The 22,788-nt window shown below is 43.0% G+C and overlaps 1 protein-coding gene across 1 annotated transcript in view; it reads left to right on the plus strand.

Moving 5' to 3' along the window:
* The window catches only part of CUNH8orf34 (chromosome unknown C8orf34 homolog), a 377,615-nt gene that overhangs the window by 295,317 nt on the left and 59,510 nt on the right, over nt 1-22,788 (plus strand). The window contains exons 11-12 of the mRNA XM_089654283.1: nt 11,444-11,564; nt 20,201-20,691. Of these exons, the coding sequence (XP_089510409.1) occupies nt 11,444-11,564; nt 20,201-20,691 (612 nt within the window). The remainder of the gene's footprint in view (nt 1-11,443; nt 11,565-20,200; nt 20,692-22,788) is intronic.

Here is a 22,788-nt window from a genome sequence, read left to right on the forward strand (position 1 = left end):
GTTTGAGGCATGATTCATGGCGGATTTAGTCAGTTGTGTCAGGAACTGGTGGTTTGAAATCCAGACTAATCCACGCCTGATTCATTTTCACAAACGTGAGTCTCTCCACACTTTGGGTGGACAGTCGTGTCCTCCGCGGAGTTACAATACCTCCTGCCGCACTAAACACGCGCTCCGATGCCACGCTACTGGCCGGGCATGACAGCCTTTCAAGGGCAAATTCAGCTAGTTGGGGCCAAAGGTCAAGTTTCGTTGCCCAGTAGTCAAGGGGATTGTCTACCTCGGTTGGCAGGGTGCTGTCCAAGTAGGCCCAAGCCTGTTGTTTGAGGTCCTGCTCCAGGTCCACCTGATGCTGCTGCTGCTGCTGCGGCTGGTTAGTAGTTTCCTCACTGCGCTGGTGAAGAAAGCTACTCATCATCGACTGCAGACTGAGGCAGCTGCTGCTGGTGGAGCTGCCACTGCTCCTACCACCCCACCCCTCCCCTGCTGCCATGGCAGCGGAACGCGAGCGCACAGGGCCCACAGTGTCTGAGGATGGACGTTGGCGCACAAAGGCAGAGACCAACTGACTACATAGGTGGTTTTTATAGTACGTTATTTTGGCCTCCCTCTCAGCAGGTGTGAAAAAGGCCACCATTTTGGAACGGTAGCGAGGGTCCAACAAGGTGGACAGCCAAAAGTCATCCCTCTGTCTGATGGTTATTATTCGGCTGTCGCTACGCAAGCAACCGAGCATGCTATGGGCCATTTGGGCCAAGGAATGCGAGGGACTCCCTGCCTCCATCTCCACAGCATACTGCCACGGTGCGTCTGGGTCCTCTGTCTCCTCCTCCTCCTCCTCTACCAGATGCTCCTGCTCCTCCACTCCTGTCCGCTGAGTGGAAAAACCACCCATTTCACTCAATAATTCCTGAGCACAAATGTCCTCCTCTACCTCCTCCTCTTCTTCCTGTCCTGCCCCCACAGGGGTCATGTGGCGTTGAGATCTGTGCGCCACGTCTACCGCACCCTGACCAGCCATTGTTAACAGCATTTGTTCAAGGACGTGCAACAGAGGAATGACGTCGTTCATCCCATAGTCCTGCCGACTCACGAATAGCGTGGCCTCCTCAAAGGGCCTGAGCAAGCGGCAGGTGTCACGCATGAGCTGCCAATGGCTGACATCGAAGTTACACAGGGGAGTACCTTTATCCGCTTGTAACATCAGGAAATCGGTGATGGCCTTTCGCTGTTCGTAAAGGCGGTCTAACATGTGTAGGGTTGAATTCCACCTTGTTGCAACGTCGCAGATCAGGCGATGCTGTGGAATTCCGTTCTGCCGCTGCAGCTCAAGGAGGGTGTGCTTTGCGGTGTAGGAATGGCTGAAATGCATGCAAAGTTTACGTGACATTTTAAGGATGTCTTGCAGTGGGATGGTGGATTTTAAGAACCGCTTGACAACCAGATTGAACACGTGAGCCATGCATGGCGCATGGCACAACCTTCCTTGACGCAGAGCAGACACCATGTTCTTTCCGTTGTCGGTCAACATGGTTCCGATTTTCAGTTTGCGCGGAGACAGCCATCTGTCGATTTCTCTGTTCATTACACTCAGAAGTTCCTCCCCTGTGTGACTACGTTCGCCAAGGCATACCAGGTGCAGAACAGCGTGACACCGTTGCGCCCTGCACATGTGATATGCCGGTCGGGTAATGGGACTTGGCACGGGGGTGGCGGCTGAGGACACGGCGGAAGAAGAGGTGGTAGAGGCGGACATCTTTGCCGGACCAAGGACGTGCAAACGTGGAGGCAAAAGCGGCGTGACCTGTCCAAGTTGCTGGTGCGGCTGTGACGGCACCACGTTCACCCAGTGGGCCGTAAATGACATGTACTGTCCCTGACCATAGTTACAGCTCCACACGTCGGCGCTGCCGTGCACTTTGGCAGAGACCGACATGCTCAAAGACTGGCCCACCATGTCTTCTACATGTGAATGCAGGGCTGGCACTGCCTTTTTGGCGAAGAAATGACGGCTTGGCACTCTCCACCGCGGCGCGGCACAAGCCATCATTTCTCTGAAAGGTGCTGAGTCCACCACTTGGAAAGGGAGGGACTGCAGCACCAGCAACTTGGACAGGAGGACGTTCAGCTTTTGCACTGTCGGGTGCGTGCTCGCAAACTGTTGTCTCTTGGAAACGGATTCCAAGAAAGACTGCTGACGGAATCCGTGAAGAGGAGTAGCAGGAGAAGGAGCATCTGAACGAGCGGAAGATGCCAACGAGCGACAACTCCCCTCAGCAGAGGTGTTGGAGCCTTGACTGGCTGATGGAGGGCGATTGACGTCGGGTGACGGAGCAAGTAACGGAGCGGGTGATGGAGCGGGGGCTGGGGCGGGCAGAACCGCCGTATCTTTATCACGGTTTTCCCAGGCCACCAAATGGCGACGCTGCATATGCTGCCGCAACGCTGTAGTCCCAACATGGGCCCCCTGGCCACGCTTGACTTTCTGGCCACATAGTCGACATACGGCTACGTTTACTTCCTCGGGCGGCTTGACGAAAAATTGCCACACCGCCGAGTAGGAAACTTTGCCCCCGATACTCCTCACTGGCTGACTGCTGCTTCCTCCGTGCACACCGGCACCACTACTGGCCGTGGTGGTAGGCTGCAGTGGAGCTGGTGCTCTACTCCGTGGACGTTTGGCTCCACTGACACTGCTGCGACCCTGCTGCTGTCTCCTGGGCAACCCACCGACTGTTTTGCTCGCTGCCAAGCTGCCACCCTCTTCTCCTGATGATGCGGAAGAAATTGCCTGATGACGACGAGGCTGCCAAGTGCGATCAACCTCCTCATCATCAAGTAGGGTCTCCGCCTCACTACTAGCCCCCTCGGCTGCGTCTGGGTCAGGAGACAGACCTGTCTCTAGACCGGCTACCGAGCCACTCTCCTCGCCACTACTTCTTCGCCTGGCTGCTGAAAAGGCGGATGTCTCCCCCCGTTCCTGACCGCCCTCTGTTAGCTCTTCCTCACTGTACAGTGGGGCTGAGCCCACAGCATGCGATACTTCGCTTGGTGAGGGAACACCAAAGGACAGGGGCAGGTAGAGGACAGGTGATTTCAGTGGGCTTGGTCCCGGGCCATGCCAACTAACGGTTGTGTCTGACGTACCCACCGACCGTTGGCTGTAGGTGTCAGAGGTGACCTGGGAAGAGGAAGACGACCGAGCCAACCAATCGACGATGGCAGGGTTGTCGGTGGAGACACGACCGCTGGATGACACCGGGAGCACTGGCCTCTGGCTGCGAATAGTGCTGCCTCGACCCCTTCCTCTGCTGCCACGTCTGCTCGCTCCTAAAACATTGCCTCCTCTGCCACTCCTCTGCATGTTGTCTGACATACTCTTTAATTAAACGATTATGTGTCCCTGAGTAACAATTCTGTGTCCCTGAGTAACAATTCTGTGTCTGTGCGAGTAACAATTCTGTGGCCCTAAGTAACAGTTCTGTGGCCCTCAGTAACAATTCTGTGTCCCTGATTAACGTTTCTGTGGCCCCAAGTAACAGTTCTGTGGCCCTCAGTAACAATTCTGTGTCTGTGCGAGTAACAATTCTGTGTCTGTGCGAGTAACAATTCTGTGGCCCTAAGTAAAGTTTCTGTGGCCCTAAGTAACAATTCTCTGGCACTCAGTAACAATTCTGTCTGTCCCTGAGTAACAATTCTCTGGCACTCAGTAACAATTCTGTCTGTCCCTGAGTAAAAATTCTGTGGCCCTAAGTAAAGTTTCTGGGGCCCTGAGTAACAATTATCTGGCACTCAGTAACAATTCTGTCTGTCCCTGAGTAACAATTCTCTGGCACTCAGTAACAATTCTGTCTGTCCCTGAGTAAAAATTCTCTGGCCCTAAGTAAAGTTTCTGGGGCCCTGAGTAACAATTATCTGGCACTCAGTAACAATTCTGTCTGTCCCTGAGTAAAAATTCTCTGGCCCTAAGTAAAGTTTCTGGGGCCCTGAGTAACAATTATCTGGCACTCAGTAACAATTCTGTCTGTCCCTGAGTAACAATTCTCTGGCACTCAGTAACAATTCTGTCTGTCCCTGAGTAAAAATTCTCTGGCCCTAAGTAAAGTTTCTGTGGCCCTGAGTAACAATTCTCTGGCACTCCGTAACAATTCTGTCTGTCCCTGAGTAACAATTCTCTGGCACTCAGTAACAATTCTGTCTGTCCCTGAGTAAAAATTCTGTGGCCCTAATTAAAGTTTCTGTGGCCCTAAGTAACAATTCTCTGGCACTCAGTAACAATTCTGTCTGTCCCTGAGTAACAATTCTCTGGCACTCGGTAACAATTCTGTCTGTCCCTGAGTAACAATTCTCTGGCACTCAGTAACAATTCTGTCTGTCCCTGAGTAAAAATTCTGTGGCCCTAATTAAAGTTTCTGTGGCCCTAAGTAACAATTCTCTGGCACTCAGTAACAATTCTGTCTGTCCCTGAGTAACAATTCTCTGGCACTCCGTAACAATTCTGTCTGTCCCTGAGTAACAATTCTCTGGCACTCAGTAACAATTCTGTCTGTCCCTGAGTAAAAATTCTGTGGCCCTAAGTAAAGTTTCTGTGGCCCTGAGTAACAATTCTCTGGCACTCCGTAACAATTCTGTCTGTCCCTGAGTAACAATTCTCTGGCACTCAGTAACAATTCTGTCTGTCCCTGAGTAAAAATTCTGTGGCCCTAATTAAAGTTTCTGTGGCCCTAAGTAACAATTCTCTGGCACTCAGTAACAATTCTGTCTGTCCCTGAGTAACAATTCTCTGGCACTCCGTAACAATTCTGTCTGTCCCTGAGTAACAATTCTCTGGCACTCAGTAACAATTCTGTCTGTCCCTGAGTAAAAATTCTGTGGCCCTAATTAAAGTTTCTGTGGCCCTAAGTAACAATTCTCTGGCACTCAGTAACAATTCTGTCTGTCCCTGAGTAACAATTCTCTGGCACTCCGTAACAATTCTGTCTGTCCCTGAGTAACAATTCTCTGGCACTCCGTAACAATTCTGTCTGTCCCTGAGTATGAATTCCGTGGCCCTAACTAGCGTTTCTTTGTCCCTAAGTAAAGTTTCTGTGGCCCTCAGTAACAGTTCTGTGTCTGTGCGAGTAACAATTCTGTGTCTGTGCGAGTAACAATTCTGTGGCCCTAAGTAAAGTTTCTGTGGCCCTAAGTAACAATTCTCTGGCACTCCGTAACAATTCTGTCTGTCCCTGAGTAACAATTCTCTGGCACTCAGTAACAATTCTGTCTGTCCCTGAGTAACAATTCTCTGGCACTCAGTAACAATTCTGTCTGTCCCTGAGTAAAAATTCTGTGGCCCTAAGTAAAGTTTCTGTGGCCCAGAGTAACAATTCTCTAGCACTCCGTAACAATTCTGTCTGTCCCTGAGTATGAATTCTGTGGCCCTAACTAGCGTTTCTTTGTCCCTAAGTAACAGTTCTGTGGCCCTGAGTAACAATTCTGTGTCTGTGCGAGTAACAATTCTGTGGCCCTAAGTAACAGTTCTGTGGCCCTCAGTAACAGTTCTGTGTCTGTGCGAGTAACAATTCTGTGTCTGTGCGAGTAACAATTCTGTGGCCCTAAGTAACAGTTCTGTGGCCTTCAGTAACAATTCTGTGTCTGTGCGAGTAACAATTCTGTGTCTGTGCGAGTAACAATTCTGTGGCCCTAAGTAAAGTTTCTGTGGCCCTAAGTAACAATTCTCTGGCACTCAGTAACAATTCTGTCTGTCCCTGAGTAACAATTCTCTGGCACTCAGTAACAATTCTGTCTGTCCCTGAGTAAAAATTCTGTGGCCCTAAGTAAAGTTTCTGTGGCCCTGAGTAACAATTCTCTGGCACTCCGTAACAATTCTGTCTGTCCCTGAGTAACAATTCTCTGGCACTCAGTAACAATTCTGTCTGTCCCTGAGTAAAAATTCTGTGGCCCTAAGTAAAGTTTCTGTGGCCCAGAGTAACAATTCTCTGGCACTCCGTAACAATTCTGTCTGTCCCTGAGTATGAATTCTGTGGCCCTAACTAGCGTTTCTTTGTCCCTAAGTAACAGTTCTGTGGCCCTGAGTAACAATTCTGTGTCTGTGCGAGTAACAATTCTGTGGCCCTAAGTAACAGTTCTGTGGCCCTCAGTAACAGTTCTGTGTCTGTGCGAGTAACAATTCTGTGTCTGTGCGAGTAACAATTCTGTGGCCCTAAGTAACAGTTCTGTGGCCCTCAGTAACAGTTCTGTGTCTGTGCGAGTAACAATTCTGTGTCTGTGCGAGTAACAATTCTGTGGCCCTAAGTAACAGTTCTGTGGCCTTCAGTAACAATTCTGTGTCTGTGCGAGTAACAATTCTGTGTCTGTGCGAGTAACAATTCTGTGGCCCTAAGTAAAGTTTCTGTGGCCCTAAGTAACAATTCTCTGGCACTCAGTAACAATTCTGTCTGTCCCTGAGTAACAATTCTCTGGCACTCAGTAACAATTCTGTCTGTCCCTGAGTAAAAATTCTGTGGCCCTAAGTAAAGTTTCTGTGGCCCTAAGTAACAATTCTCTGGCACTCAGTAACAATTCTGTCTGTCCCTGAGTAACAATTCTCTGGCACTGAGTAACAATTCTGTCTGTCCCTGAGTAAAAATTCTGTGGCCCTAAGTAAAGTTTCTGTGGCCCTGAGTAACAATTCTCTGGCACTCCGTAACAATTCTGTCTGTCCCTGAGTAACAATTCTCTGGCACTCAGTAACAATTCTGTCTGTCCCTGAGTAAAAATTCTGTGGCCCTAAGTAAAGTTTCTGTGGCCCAGAGTAACAATTCTCTGGCACTCCGTAACAATTCTGTCTGTCCCTGAGTATGAATTCTGTGGCCCTAACTAGCGTTTCTTTGTCCCTAAGTAACAGTTCTGTGGCCCTGAGTAACAATTCTGTGTCTGTGCGAGTAACAATTCTGTGGCCCTAAGTAACAGTTCTGTGGCCCTCAGTAACAGTTCTGTGTCTGTGCGAGTAACAATTCTGTGTCTGTGCGAGTAACAATTCTGTGGCCCTAAGTAACAGTTCTGTGGCCTTCAGTAACAATTCTGTGTCTGTGCGAGTAACAATTCTGTGTCTGTGCGAGTAACAATTCTGTGGCCCTAAGTAAAGTTTCTGTGGCCCTAAGTAACAATTCTCTGGCACTCAGTAACAATTCTGTCTGTCCCTGAGTAACAATTCTCTGGCACTCAGTAACAATTCTGTCTGTCCCTGAGTAAAAATTCTGTGGCCCTAAGTAAAGTTTCTGTGGCCCTAAGTAACAATTCTCTGGCACTCAGTAACAATTCTGTCTGTCCCTGAGTAACAATTCTCTGGCACTGAGTAACAATTCTGTCTGTCCCTGAGTAAAAATTCTGTGGCCCTAATTAAAGTTTCTGTGGCCCTAAGTAACAATTCTCTGGCACTCAGTAACAATTCTGTCTGTCCCTGAGTAACAATTCTCTGGCACTCAGTAACAATTCTGTCTGTCCCTGAGTAACAATTCTGTGGCCCTAATAACGTTTCTGTGGCCCTAAGTAACAATTCTCTGGCACTGAGTAACAATTCTGTCTGTCCCTGATTATGAATTCTGTGGCCCTAACTAGCGTTTCTTTGTCCCTAAATAACGATTCTGTGGCCCTCATTAACAAGTCTGTGTCCCTGAGTAATGGTTCTCTGTCCCTAAGTAACTTTTCTCTGTCCCCAATTATCGTTTCTGTGGCCCTAACTCTGTCCCTGTCCCTAGTACAGAGCGGTCTGCCTCTGTTCAATAACTGCAGGCAAATGAAGAATTCCAAAATGGCCGCTATTTATAGCTCGACCATTACACAGTGCTGGCTGGCTGGCTGCTGATAGGCTGATGCGATCACATGTAGTTGAGGAATGCATTATGGGTCAGCGCGCCTTGTCTGCGCGCCTTCCCAGACATCCCCGCTCCGTCGCCGCACATGTCAGCCGCCATTTTCTGAAAAATTTCGATTCGCGCGTCCGAATTAGGCTATTTTTCGGATTCGGCACGAATCGAAATTTTTCCGATATTCGACTCGAATTCCACTTCGGATACTTCGATTCGCTCATCTCTAGAAGTGATGACAAGTAACTCTTTTTTGTTTTACAAAAAAACAGTTCTACGCTTCACAAATAAGACTTTGCTACTAGTAAACTGATGTCCTTTCTGGTTATGCCCCTTAGGATGGAGCGTTTTAGCCATATGCCCATATCTGAGCCCGAGGATACAGTACACTCACATGAACTTTGCTTTCCATTGTTTGTGCTGGTGGTTTATGGACTTTAATTCATCTTTTTATAACAACTTAATCTCCACATTTGTTTACCCAAGAAACTGTATAATACAAATAGCTCAATTTAAACCACAGCTTTGCTTATATAATTTTCACTGACGCATAAAGGTTGCTGTCTTTTCCAAGCAATTATGTGAGGCAGATACATTTTCCAGAAAGGGGATTCTAATAGTTTTGTAATCTCTTGTGTTTGTTTCTTTTGTGAAGAGGATGGTTAAAAAAAGGATCTGAGATGTTGTAACAAATCGAAACATATGACTTTCCTCTTTTGTTTGAACAGAGTGTCCAAGCATATTTGCCAGCGTTAACTTCCCCATTAAATCAGCCTTCAGAGTTCAAATATAGTTTTTTGTACTGTATTTCAATCAATTAAATTAAGTGAAATGCTTTGAACTATATGTCATCTATACTTCCCATAATTATGTGAGATACATACTGATTCATTATCACTTTTAAAATGGGTAAATTACACAGTTTATGTCAAATATCAGTTGATATAAAGACACGCTGTATGTATTTGGCTTTTGTTTTTTTCAGGGAATAATTCAGAATTTATTCACTTTATAGGGTTGATTTACTAAAGGCAAATAGACTGTGCACTTTGCAAAGTGCAGTTGCACTGTGCAACTGAGGTAAAGTAAATGAGGTAAAGCTTCACTTTTCAAAGAATACCCAATTACATGCAAGGAAAATAAAAAAAAAAAACAGCATTTTTGCTTTCACATGATTGGATGATGGAAGTCAGCAGGTTTTCTGCTCATTTACCCTGGGTTCACAAAAACCCGTGGGCTGGTTACAGGTGCAGGACTCGCACCTGTTCCCGCAACAGAATCGCGCTGCTCTTGCAAGTCACGTGGGGCTGCTATTCATTCTGAATGGCACCCCCATGCATCTTGGCCCACAGTATGATTGTGGGTGCGGGAACCGCAGGGAAATTGCATGATCAAAAAGATCATGCGCTTTCCCTGCAGATGCATTTTTTAAAAGGCGCTTGCAATTTGAAACTGGTGGGATTTTTAAGGCACAACATGAGCCCAAATAAAACTGAAATGGCAAAGTTTATTATACACAATTCATTAAAATTAGGCAAAAATCCAAATTACATAAAACCATAATAAAAACATAGCCCTATTCCATTTATTCACTAAATATATATTTTTTAAGCTGTGATTACTGCAGCTTTCCTTTACAGTCCAGTATATCTATTAGCTCAGTGCATTTGTTGGATTTCATCCACTTCATCACGAGCTATAAACAGGGCAGGACTAACATGTCTAGATACAAACATGGAAAGTTAATTAGCAAAATGTATACATTTTTATATATTGTAATGAATTAACGTGTTAACACCTTCAAGTGCTCCCTGGGTTACCTGAAAGACCTCCCAAGAGAGATAGGATGGTCAAAGACTCCCACCCACAAGCACAAACAGGAGGAAGCAAAGCCAGGGCATGCAAACCACTAACAACCGGTAGATATAAGGAGATGTTGTACAAGTCGGTCCAATTAAAATGATACTTCAAAATTGGTGTTTAACTAGTAAGAAATGGTATATAAAATGTGAACAAATGTGAACAAAATGCAACAGATTATAAGTGGCATACCAATTAAACCCCAAATATCTAAAGGTGTATAAACAAATTGACCTACATGTAGAGTTTTAATTCCAGCAAACGGGAAGCCATCTAGCAGGAAGATTAATTCATGTCCATAGAGGGGGTCAGCTTAGAGTTCTATAAACAATCTACAAAACACAAGAATATGTAACAAACCTGACTAGGCTCACAATATGTGTGCCATTCACAACCAGTGAATAATGAGAATCGCTCAGAATTCCATGCTGTGGTAGTCTTTAGCAGTGTTTCTTCACTCTAGGTCTCTAGTACTCCCAACACTGCTGTTTAGTGCACATCAGTTAAATTTACCCTATTCTACATCTGGAAGCCATGGGTAACAGACATTGGGCAGTTCATAAACCCCAACTTTTTTGACCCCTTTCTGTTGGAAAACCAGACTAACAGGCATACAGACTGCTACTATGAGGATACATACTCTTCGTATATCTAGAGCAGGGGTGTCCAAACTTTCCATACAAGAGCCAGTTTACTGTTCTTCAGACTATAGGTAGGCCAGACCATGGCCAGTTGGAGCAGGAAGTGTTCTGGCATCAGTGGGAGTAAACATTGTCCCATCTTAGTAGGGGAATTTAGTGGCCCATCGTTGATTCCAGTAAAGGAATAGTGCTCCATCATTGGTATCAGTGGTAGGAATAGTGCCCCATCATTGGTGTCAGTGGGAAGAATAGTGCTCTATCGTTGCGGTCAGTGGAAGGAATAGTGCCCATCATTGGTGTCAGTGAGAGGCATAGTGCCCCATCATTGAAATTAGTGGAAGGAATAGGGCTCCATCATTGGTGTCAGTGTGAGAAATAGTGCCCTATCATTGGTGTCAGCGCAGGCATTATTGTTTTCAGTGGGAGGAATAGTGCTTTGTTATCATTGGCAGAAAAAGTGCCCCAAGGGCTGGCTAAAGGGAAGCAAAGGGCTGTATTCAGCCCCCAGGCCCTAGTTTGGAGACCACTGACCTAGAGGAATGGATTTTGTGCGTGGTGTTTCAGACTAGTATCTCAGAGGGAGAAGCAATTAAGATGTATAGTAAACTGTAAAGTAGTATAAGCACTGCTTGTATTTTCCATAGAGTATATTTGTAGTGTTACGTCAGTGAATATAGTGTTACGCCAGTGACCTAACCTACAAAAAACATTGCTGGAGGAATGAAATAGGTTAATCCCTGGGTTCCACCTTTAAAAAATCTTTCCTATGTCCCTTGTATGCCCTCTACTTGGCCAGTATCTTATGCTTCCACTTGATGTACTGAAATGGAAATGATTATATCTAGCAGGCCGATAGTACTACTGTATTGACAAGTGATGTGTGTACACCACATTTAGTTGGACATCCTTATTACTGATGATTTTAGAAGGATAACAGCCTATTTCTGAAAGTGCTCAGCACACCAGACACTTCTAATGGGAAGCCATGTGTTTCCAGAAAGTTTGTTGTACAAGGAACATATAATTATTGCTTTCCTATTTCAATTTTGAACTTGTTTGTAAAAGTACATTTTTTTACTTTTTGAACTTATTCAGCGTCAACCAGTCTGGGACTCGGAAGTCTTGTCTGCCAGAAGTGGGGGCTCACCTAACCAAAAACTCCTGAAAGAAGCTTTAACCGCAAAGGAACTGCAGAGCATGGAAAAGCATCTAGCTGGTATGTGCTGAAAACTGCTTGTTACTGTGGATTAAGAAAGGGAGAAATGTTCAACAGTTTGAGGAGAAGAATGAGCTAAGTAAAACAGCCATCTGCATGTTATCAAAGATGTTTTATTTCTTGCTCTAACATTCTGACTCATCATTTAAGCTGTGTTATCAGAAAACTGGGCAACAGGATCTTTCAAACCTTCAGCTGATAATAAAATGTCATTCTGTAATCCAGTTGGTATTTTCAGACTTGTGTAAATAGTACCTGACACCCATAAAAGAATATATTTTTAAAAGAAGAAGAGTCTTATAAAATGTGATTCATACATATTTGAAGAATGTTCTGAGAAAAAGGTGTGGGTGCTTAATGTTTATGAGCATTCACTTAACATTTACAGCCCAGGAGAACAATTTCTTTAGATTTCATCAAAGCTGATATTTCATGCTGGAGAGTTAAATCAGCTGTTTCTTAAACTTCTAAGGGACCCTAGTGATGAAATCTCTGTAAATTGCATGCCTAGGTATGCACATCTGCAAATGTCTACCCTCTCTTTTATGTCAACAAGGAGGCAACAAAAAACGTAGGAGCACTTCTGTTGCAGCAGAAGTGACATCTAAATTTGGCAGGGGGTGGGGGGAGTCCAGAAACTATGGCACCGACCTCCTTAAAGTGAGATGTAAGATGTTCAAAGCTTGGGATATTTTTTTTATAACCTAATCATGCTTTAAACTTCTTCACAACTTTATCCCTGACCTGTCTGGTGTGTTCCTTGGCCTTCATGATGCTGTTTGTTCACTAATGTTCTCTAAAAAAACCTCTGAGCGCTTCACAGAACAGCTGTATTTATACTGAGATTAAATTACACACAGGTGGACTCTATGTACTAATTAGGTGACTTCTGAAGGCAATTAGTTCCACTGGATTTTAGTTAGGGGTATCAGAGAAAAGGGGGCTGAATACAAATGCACACCACACTTTTCAGATATTTATTTGTAAAAAAATTTGAAAACCATTTATCATTTTCCTTCCACTTCGCAATTACGTGCCACTTTGTGGTGTTCTATCACATAAAATTCCAATACATTTTTTTAGGTTTTAAAATGACAAAATGTGGAAAATATCAAGGGGTATGAATTGTTTTTCAAGGCACTGTATGTAAACCCTTACCTTGTAAAACACCCCAGTTAGTTTAAAATATAAATGCAAGACAAAATGTTTGTGTGTATACATTAAAAAATAAACATTTAAAATAACTTTATAATCATATGGCCTCAGTTATCAGCTGCATAAGGGGCACAGAGAGCTGGGGGTGGAGACTGCAGGGAGGTGTGTCAGCAGGGTCAAGAGAAACAGCAGTACACTGATCTTTCCAATTATGGGCTGTGCAGGGGTGTGTGACAGCACAAGTCTGACCGTTAGAGGACAGGCAGGCTGTGCACCCAAGTAGAATGCAGAAAACTGACCACGCTGCGATAGATGTGCTTCCATGCCTAGTGTGGTCAGGTTGAAATAGGAAAGCAGTGGAACTGGCAGAATCACTAAGTATTTCACACAAAGGAAGCAATGCAAGGAGAACAGTATATGGTACCACAGACACATACATTTTGGGGTAACAGATTAAATGTTGGGTTAACGTACACTTTAGCACTCCAGTCCGCAGTAGTTCATGACATAGACCCATCACATTTCACCTACATTTGAAATATTATTTGTAGGCAGACAAACCAAAATGATGACATTACAAATGGGGATGATTTCTTAAAACCAAGAAAAAGTCAGGAACAAAAGTGGACCTACTGGCTTTAGTACTTTCAGAGTCAAAGACCTGTAACAAGTATGCAAGATCAGGAAAGTCAGAGAAATTATAGTATTTATAGATATTATAGGCAGAGAATATGAAAAGTATTTACTGGTATACTTGCTCCAAGATGAATGAGGGTAAGAATGACTACCAGCCAACTAGCATTTTTATAAGCTCAGCAATGGCTTCCTCCATATTCCTAGCACAACTAAAGTCAGTGCATTTGATCAATTTACAACCAGTGTAACTATTGTGAGGTATGGCCTTGAAGAATAATACCTAATCTTTCCAATTTGTTCATATGCATATACTGTATATCCAAATCTGATAAAGCCCCACTCCATTCAAAAAAAGCTGAAGAAAAATGCAGGACTTGTAATTTTGCTGTAGTAATAAAACGTAGCAACAACATAACATATATATTTTTTATATATGCATATGTGTAAATGGTATTAATCATTGTATGTAGTCTGTTTCGATTTTAAGTTCATAGGTCCTTAAATGCTCCAAAAAATCTGAAACTCAAGGCAGGTATAACACAACCACACATGGAAATCAAATTCTGATTACCATTGGTAAGCAGCCCAAATTGACACAATTGGCATACGTAAAGTGTTACCAAATGTGTTATGTTTGATATTACCCATAATGCTGTGTGCTGTTAATTCTCATATGGTGATGTACCCTTCTTGTTTGGTGTACTAGCACTTCATTAAGCCCACACAGCAATGATACAGCTATATTGTGCTAAACTAAGCTTGTCGTTATTTTTTGCCACATTCTGCACATAACCATGAAATTGTGTGCTTATTCGTGGCTGGCCTCACCCTTCTTTCTGACTCATAAGGATCCTGGGGTGTAATAAAATACTCAATTCAAAACCCAACTGTGTTTATGTATATCATTTCAGTTAGGTCTGCATTTCAGTATGCTAATTTCTCATAGTTTCTTTCTACACTGGTGTATTCTTCTTCTGAATGAAGACATGAAACTATTTTGGTTTCTGCAGAATTTTATCTGAAAAAATTTAAGTGTTTTTAAATATGTTTTACAGCAATATTGCACATTCTAATGGTATATCATATTGAATGTTAACCACTAAGAGACACTTTTTTCTAAAGTCCAGCTCCCCTATGTACTAATATGCCATTAATGTACCTTGGCTGCAGAAAAATAAAAGCTATCTTTGATTTTCAGGATAAAGCCTTACCTTAGCCTTTTCTGTGTTCCTGGTATGTAGATTTGGGATGTAAGAGCCAATAAGACACTAGAAGCTGTTTACCAGCTGACCCCATTAACACACACTCTGCATCCATCAACTAGGTTTGCAGGGCGTCTCTGCATCCCTCCACACGTGCCTTTGCCTGGATTGTCAATATAAGTTTCCTCCGGATGTGCCTGGGCCACATGCTAAACTCCCTGGGGCCGCGGGTTGGACACCCCTGATGTAGTGCAAGGGCCTGCCTGTTTGTATAAAGAGTGCATGGATAGATAGGTGGGTTCTCTTATTCCATGGTTCTGGTAAATCTAAAATAAATTATACAGAGATTGCATACTGTATTGCCAGCTTTATAGAAGTATATAGGAGGGAGTGGATGGAGACTCTCAGCTGTCAGGCCCTGCTCACATCTGTGCGCAGCAGGAACTCGCATTCCTGCATGCGTTTCTTTTTGGGCATTTTTGCATGTTTTCACTAGTCACGCATAGGGCAGCCTTTACACTTGAATAGGCTGCCCTATACTCAGCAATCAGCCCAAAGAAGCTCCAGAGCTTTTTTTTTTAGAGCAGAGTGTGGTGTGTTTTTTTTACCATGTTCTTTGGTGCGTTCGCATTGTGTTTCTGAAACTCAAGGCTAAGTTTGCATTTTCTATGTTTTTTGGCATGTGTTCTGAAATGCATAGATCTGAATGGAGTCTCATTGTTCTTGTGTAAACACACAAATTTCACTTTAAGGCCCCATTCACACTTAGTGTAGTGGGAGCATGCATTTTTGGGCTGCGCTACACATGGCAAAATAGCTCATGGGAGCTATTCAGCGCATTGCGGGTTACACATTTTTTTACTGTGCATTTTGCTGCGTTTTTTAACTCACTTTTTCATGTGGCAAAATATGTGTTTGTTTCTGTTTTTGGTGTGCCATTAACAATTAATGGCACCAAAAGTGCAACTAGTTAATTTTAGGCGTATAAAGTTGGCTATGGGCAGCACAGTGGCTAAATGGTTAGCACTTCCACCTGGCAGTAATAGGGTCGTTGGTTCATATCCCAACCACAGCACCATCTGCCTGGAGTTTGCATGTTCTCCCTGTGCCTGTGTGGGTTTCCTCCGGGTACTCCGGTTTCCTCGCACACTCCAAAGACATGCTGGTAGGTGAATTGGCTCCTGTCTAAATTGGCCCTAGTATATGTATGACTGTGAGTTAGGGACCTTAGATTGTACACCCCTTGAGGGTTAGGGACTGATGTGAATGTACAAGATATATGTAAAGTGCTGCGTAAATTGATGGTGCTGTATAAGTACCTGAAATAAATAAATATACACTATACTATCTGATCGTACAATATCTTTTTAAGATCTCCTTTTAGATTTACCCAAACTATATAATAGGAGGACGCAACATCTATCCATTCACTGTATCCAATCAGGCAGGCCTTTGCACTACATAGTTGATAGTAGATCTAAAGGAATTTGAACAATCAGATTGTATAGTTTATGGTGAGCTTTACAGAACCCAGGACATACTTCTCTTGTTTTCAGTATTACAGCTGTATCCACATAAGCTGCTTTCTGATCGCTCAGCTCCTGCACACTCCAACATGAAGAATCACTGCCTCTGTATTTAGTAAGATTGATATTCACTGATTGCATTTGGAAACCGTGCACCTGATAAGGGGGTGGTACTGATGTGCTGGGGTAGAAGGGTAGATGATACAGGTTGTGTGCCAATGAGGTCAGCTGGTAAACTCCTTCCTGTGTCACATCCCAAGGTCTGTCCAAGAAGTAATGGAGAGGTTTCTTTATACAGCCAGCTGGACACAGAGGCAAGAGGTGTGTAAGATAATTAGAAAGCTTTTTTATTTCTGCAAAAGAAGTACATTAATGGTATATTGGTACATAGGGGAGCTGGAATTTAGAAACAAAGTGAACTTATCCTTTAAGTCAAGTGATTACAAAACATTACATTTTTTCTGATTCTAAAATAATACAACAGTACACATCCAACAGCATTTGAATACCATGTGCCAAAATATTATGTTCCTTCTTAGGAGCTGGGGCTTAGAAAGAACCAGAAGACTGCCCAAGAACATCACATTATGTGTGCTGTGTATACTTAATATTAGGTTAAATATGCTTCTTCAAAGGGAATATGTGGCCAGGCTTTGGATATTCTAGAATTTACCTTCTTAAAGCCCAAGGCCAGCATTGACATAAAGATGGATCACGGATGCTCAAGTTGGGGAGATAGAAAATGGGGGGAGGCTCTTTGTGGAGACATTGTGGAGAAATGCTTACCTAAAGTGGATATACACCTCTGAAATTAAAAATGAACAAAGCATATCCTTCTATAGTTTGTACTACTCATTTACCAAAAAAGTCAGACAAAATAAAAATACACAACCAATTTTTACAAGTGCTTTTTAAAAAAAAAATGTTAACAATGGTCTCTCATGTATATCCATCATCAATCATGTCATCCAGCCATTTAGGTCCACATCAATCTCAATGAATGACGTCTACTTACCCATACAAAAAAAAATGCCTGCTGACACCCAAACACTCCCAGCATCACCATTGAAGTAAACAGAGTAGCGGGTGTCACCCGGTGACATCATTGACCTATATGGGCATGTCCATATTTGACCAATGACACAAGAGGGTGGGATCACCCAGTAACTTCATTAACTATATCCTGCTCATATACAGTTAGTCATGTTAACCATAACATTCCCATATACAGTCAGTGGCATTGCTGGGTGATCCCTCCCCTCTGTTTACTTCAAGGCAGGGGTGAAGGCAGAGTCTTATTCGGACCCGGACAAGCAATAAGGAGCGGTCAGGTGGTCATTTTTTTTTTTTTTTTGTGCTGGGTTGGTGGCCATCGTTCATTGTGATTGACATGGACTTACATCGCTGGACAACATAATTGTGACAATGGATGTACATCAGTGGACTTTTTAAATAAAGGACTTGTCAAAAACTGTATTGTGTGACTTTTTTGGGTGATGTAGGGGTAAAATGTACACCTTCCCCATTTTCAGGAGGGGGGCTGGGATTTGGGGGCCCCTTATTGTTGAAGGAGGCTTCCAGATTCTGATAAACCCACTGCCTGCAGACCCTCATACCTAGCAGGCCAGGATTGTGGGGAAGAGGCAGGGGGGACCCAATGCCATTTTTTTGTTTTGGGGAGGGTTACTTTTTTTATGGTGTAGGGTCCCCCTTAAAATCTATACCAGAACTGAAAGTTCTGGCAAGGATTGTAGGGGGACTCCAATTCTACTTTGTTTACATTCTGCTGTCAGGTGGGGAATTCTCGCTTGACAGCAGGGATGAGTCATTGGTTGTTAGGATGGCAGCATGTGCTGGCTCTTTAACATCCAGTATCTAGTCTCCTTCCCCTACCAAAAGATACAATAGTATCAAAGACACGTGAAAACACAACCAGCAGATGCCTGCTCCTTAACAACCAATCACTGATTTGTACTGCTGATTGCAGGCACTGGTTGTTTGGACTTCTTCGGGTGCCAGCTGTTTAACAACCAACATCCAGTCTCCTTCCCCTATCAAAAAAAGTACTATTGTCAAACGCGCATCAAAAACGCTTCACGGTGCATCTAAGTTGCACTACATAATCACACTGAAAATCAAATCAAATCACAGTCACACTAGTGTAAACCTAGGTTATGGGGCCAAAATCACACTGCACCTTCACCAAAGTAGCACAGGACTAGTTTCCAGAAAGGTGCCATACTGTGCTGCATTAATGTGAACGGGCACCATACAGAATAATGACATTTCTAAACTTATGCGATTCTGTGTGGCTCAAGTTGCATCTTTAATCGCAATATTTGAACCAGGCCTTAAATGACACTGTCATTTCAAAATTTAACCAAAAAAAAGTGTTCACTGTAACAGAATTTTCCATATTTTCACTGTGTCCAGGAAGCCACACATGCAGCGTACAGCCTGCCATACAACGGAATGACTGTACGCAGCCATACTCTCGTAAACGGCAATGCCTTATTGCAATGGTCTGCAAATTTGCATTCAACGTAATGTGGGAAAAATTGTTACACGTAGAAAAAATGCCTATAATTTGTCTGTGTGCATAAGCCCTAATACTTACCTTTCTGTTGGGCCTGTGTCTCCTACTATCGCTTCAGCATTCCACACTTCTGGGAATGTTGGATTCTTTTGTCCCAGTCTGCATGCTGTGGTTATATCCTACGACTACTGTATCATTGCAGGACACAGCAGTGATTTAGGGGTCAGAGGATGGAAGCACAGTGGGGGGCACAGGCATCTGCCATGACAGAGGTGCAGCCCTACAGCAATGGTAGAAGACTCAGGCTAAAAGAGAGAGGAGTATAAGAGGCTGCCTATTGCAGTGAACTGACCTTTCAATGCTTTTAATAGACTGACAGTGTTACCGTAACACAAAATCCACAGCACCATGATGCAGTAGACACTGCTTGCATGAGGTATATTAATTCATAGCAGTAGAAACAGAATTAGAAATCCTATTCAGGGTCCATTCCCATGAGGCCATTGTGGTAACACACCAAATGTGCTTTGATGGCATTCATTTTGAATGGTACCCCAATGTACTTCCACAATGTACTGCAAACTAAATTTTGGTGCATTGCAGCCCACTCATAATGAATGGGCTGCATAACCTTACTGCATGAAAACGTTTACTTTGCGGCAAATGGTCTTCTACTGTGAACTGATCCTAAAGATGTCCACATAGCTGGGTTAGCTTCTGAGATTTGATTATATGCATACTCCTGATGAAAATGTCTATAATTAAGCATTTTTTCTACCATATCTGAAACTTTCTACCATATCTGCCAAATAACTACAATCCACTAAGACTGCCCAGTTGGAGCATTTTCAGTTATAGACTAGGAGTACTCAGATCGGATGTCAAACCCATTCAGAATCTTTCCAGTTCAGTATCCAGTACAGGATGTACTTTGAAGGATATGTTACAGTAAAGGTTGACCCAACTGTGTGTGTGGTAGATCTTGCATTGACTTGGTGTCCCTCATTTACGCAAGAGATTATTCTCCTTTTCTAAGAACAACCACATAACCATTACATATCTAGTTACATATTACAGGCTCCATCAGTTTTAAATTGGTTTACACACTTTTTGATTGAATGTCACTGCCAAACCAAAGTGATTGCACTTTCATATTTCCAGATATATCTCATAAAAATAAAATTGGAAGATACCACATTGCACAAGAGGACAATATGCTATGAAATGGAGCAAGTTTCTAGTTGTCGTGATAGTATAAATAACTCTATTTGTTTGGCAACAATGGACTGAAGTGTATTTTTGGATTGTTTGTGTGAATTTTGGATTGCAGAGTTTGTTCCAAGTGTTTTTTGTCATGTGCTGTCAGAGCTTCGTCTGCTGTTATAGAGAAGCAGTATCAGCACATAGTTCATGTTTCACCAGGCCTTAGAGGTTTGTGGCACATACTTCAAAGCCTTGCTGTGTGGGAAAACCACAATTTAAAAACTGACACAGAAGTAACAAAGTAAAAATAAGAATCTTTTCATATTGTTCTTAAAGGAATGTTCACTGCCTCTGTAAGTGTTTGTTTTGGTGTTGCAGATATTGAGAAAGACTTGGCACTAATGGCAGAAGCAAGTATGTCAAAGAGTTCTGGAAACCAACATGGGACTGGTACAAGTGATCCTCAAGGGACTTACCATATATCAAGTGTGCAGAATCCAAAGCCACAAGTGCCAAATCAAACCACCAAGAACTTACAGCTTCACCTTCAAGGGAACAAATCACCTCCACAAGCTAATAGTAGGACCCATGGTTCAAATCCATCAAACAGCAGGCCACAGACTCCAAATTCTCAGTCAAGTAAACTTCAGACACCTGTGACTCCAATTGGTAGGCCTGGAACACCAAACAGCATGGTGTCTCGACCACTCACGCCCAGTAATCAGGGAAGTAAAGATGGAATTACACCTGTGCCTAGGAGTAGATCTGTAACTGTTAAAAGTCAGATTGGATGGACAGCTAGTTCACTGTCTGGAGTTCCAGTTGCAGACACCGTAGCGAATGCCTCTCAGCGGAACAGCACTGCAGAGGTAAGAAAAAGCATTCATTAATTTTTGAGTTTTAAAAAACTCTTACGCTACAAACACAAACTGTAGTGCTATAAATTATCCCGCCAATAAATGAACCACTGTATCCTCTGCCTGTTCCTTGTGATGTGTTCCCACACCAAAGACTAAATCTATATAAATGAAGTCCAACGCGGCTATCAAAATAATCTTAAATATATGTATTAGAAAAAAATTCTTCCCCAGCATGCTGCCAAAAAAGTGTAAAAAAAAAAAAAGAGACTATTATGATACAGCAACAAAAACTTCCTAAACATGATCTATACTGCAAATAAACAATTATAAGAATATGGATACAGAAACCTTAAATGATATGGACAATGTGAAGAATCCAACTGTTGGTTAGCAGTGTCAAAGCTTTCACTGATATATCCAAAAATTAAAATCCCAGTCCACACTGTGAAAAGCAGTTCAATATAGTGCTCCCAAGAAGTGTAGCTGCAGTAATCCACTCCAAATTTTCACTCAAAGTGCACCCCCACACTGTGCTTACTATGCATTCACCTCTGGTAATTGATTCATATGAATTATAGGTCAAAACAGTGCCTTCCTCTTTAAGGGGTTATATCATAACTCGTTTTTTCTTGGGTCTCTACTTCTACTCCAATATTGTTCCAATAAGGTTCTTCCTTCTTCTTCCACCAAATTTTAGCTCAAAGTGAGGATCCCTTGAAGAACATTATCAAAGAAAAGAAAAGGCACCGACCGCCAACCCAGTGCACTAGTGTGTAGATGAATGTGGCCTTAGCCAGTACCACTACAGCCACATCCCCCTAAAGAAAAAGGCATATATCTTGTGATGTAATGCGTAAGGACAAAGCTGGTGACATTATTGATCATTATAGGGAGTGGTCAGGCTTTAGAGAGGGTGGTGCTGACCAATGAGCAAGATCTGTTAAGGGGATATACACTTGTAAAATCTGAAATGCATTGGATTAGTGCACATATACTGTTTATTTGAGTGTAATTGTATTTATTATTTTAATAAAAATAATTTTTTCTGGAAAACCCTATGATCCCTATATGTTCACTTGGAGCTAAAATCTCTTCTCCTTGAAAGTATTTACATATTCTGAATAAGCAGTAAAATCAGTTTAAAACAAGCCCTCATTTATCTGTGTAGCTATAGGCTTTGCGGAGAAATTTAATCTTAAAAATTCACAACAATTTTTAATCCTGTCCCTTTGAATCTTCCTGTCATTACTGTTGAGAATAAACATTTGTTTGACTCAATTAACTGCTGCAAAATTGAAAGAGTACCCAATGAAATTCTACCAGTGTATGGCCAGCTTTGCACTGTAATTCCAAAACTTCCTCTCCCTATAGCTTCAACATTAATCCTTTTACTAAATCTCCCTGTAAATCTAGTACTAGCACTCCCTGTATTTCTCATACCAACCCCGCCTTATGCAAATTAATTTATTTTTTTTGCATGCTTGCATCTTCTGTAGCAGAAACCCATATATCAAAAATTAACCCTTCCTGCGCCTAAATGAACCATCACACCGCAGACCCCTTCAATTTTTCTGAAAACCACTGGAAATTATGTCATGTCCTTTTGGCTTCAACACAAATAATCAGTTCAAAGTGATAAAATATAGCCAGTTGATTTATTATAATTGCAGATCTGCATGGAATATTGAAATGATCTGATTAACAAATGTTGCATACGATATCCCTGCAGATGAGTTTTTATAATGGTGCACCACCATTTTTGTAGGAAACACAGGCACAGCAGCCCATTCAAATGAACCCTCAAACACGGGCCACAAACCTGCTCAAGAGTGAACCCAGCCTAAGGGTGGTCTGGCTAACAATATTGGGTGCTGATAGCCAGTACTAGGACTGCCCTGTGTCCATTCTCTGCCCCCTTGCTCTGCTGTGGACAGGACACAGCACCTCCGGCCCACCTCTAGTCCTGGCCCTGCTGACAGCTGAGGGGGCAGGGATGTTTAGGCAGTTTACAGTGGAAGAGAAGTATAGGGAGGGCCTAGTAGTTTGATGATCTATGCTTGTCTACCGAACAAGAGATGCATGAATCTGATTGTGCAAAGTGAGAGC

Source organism: Staurois parvus, unplaced genomic scaffold (assembly GCF_062004578.1).
Source record: "Staurois parvus isolate SC_StPar_1 unplaced genomic scaffold, SC_StPar_1.0 ptg000748l, whole genome shotgun sequence".
NCBI lineage: Eukaryota > Metazoa > Chordata > Amphibia > Anura > Ranidae > Staurois > Staurois parvus.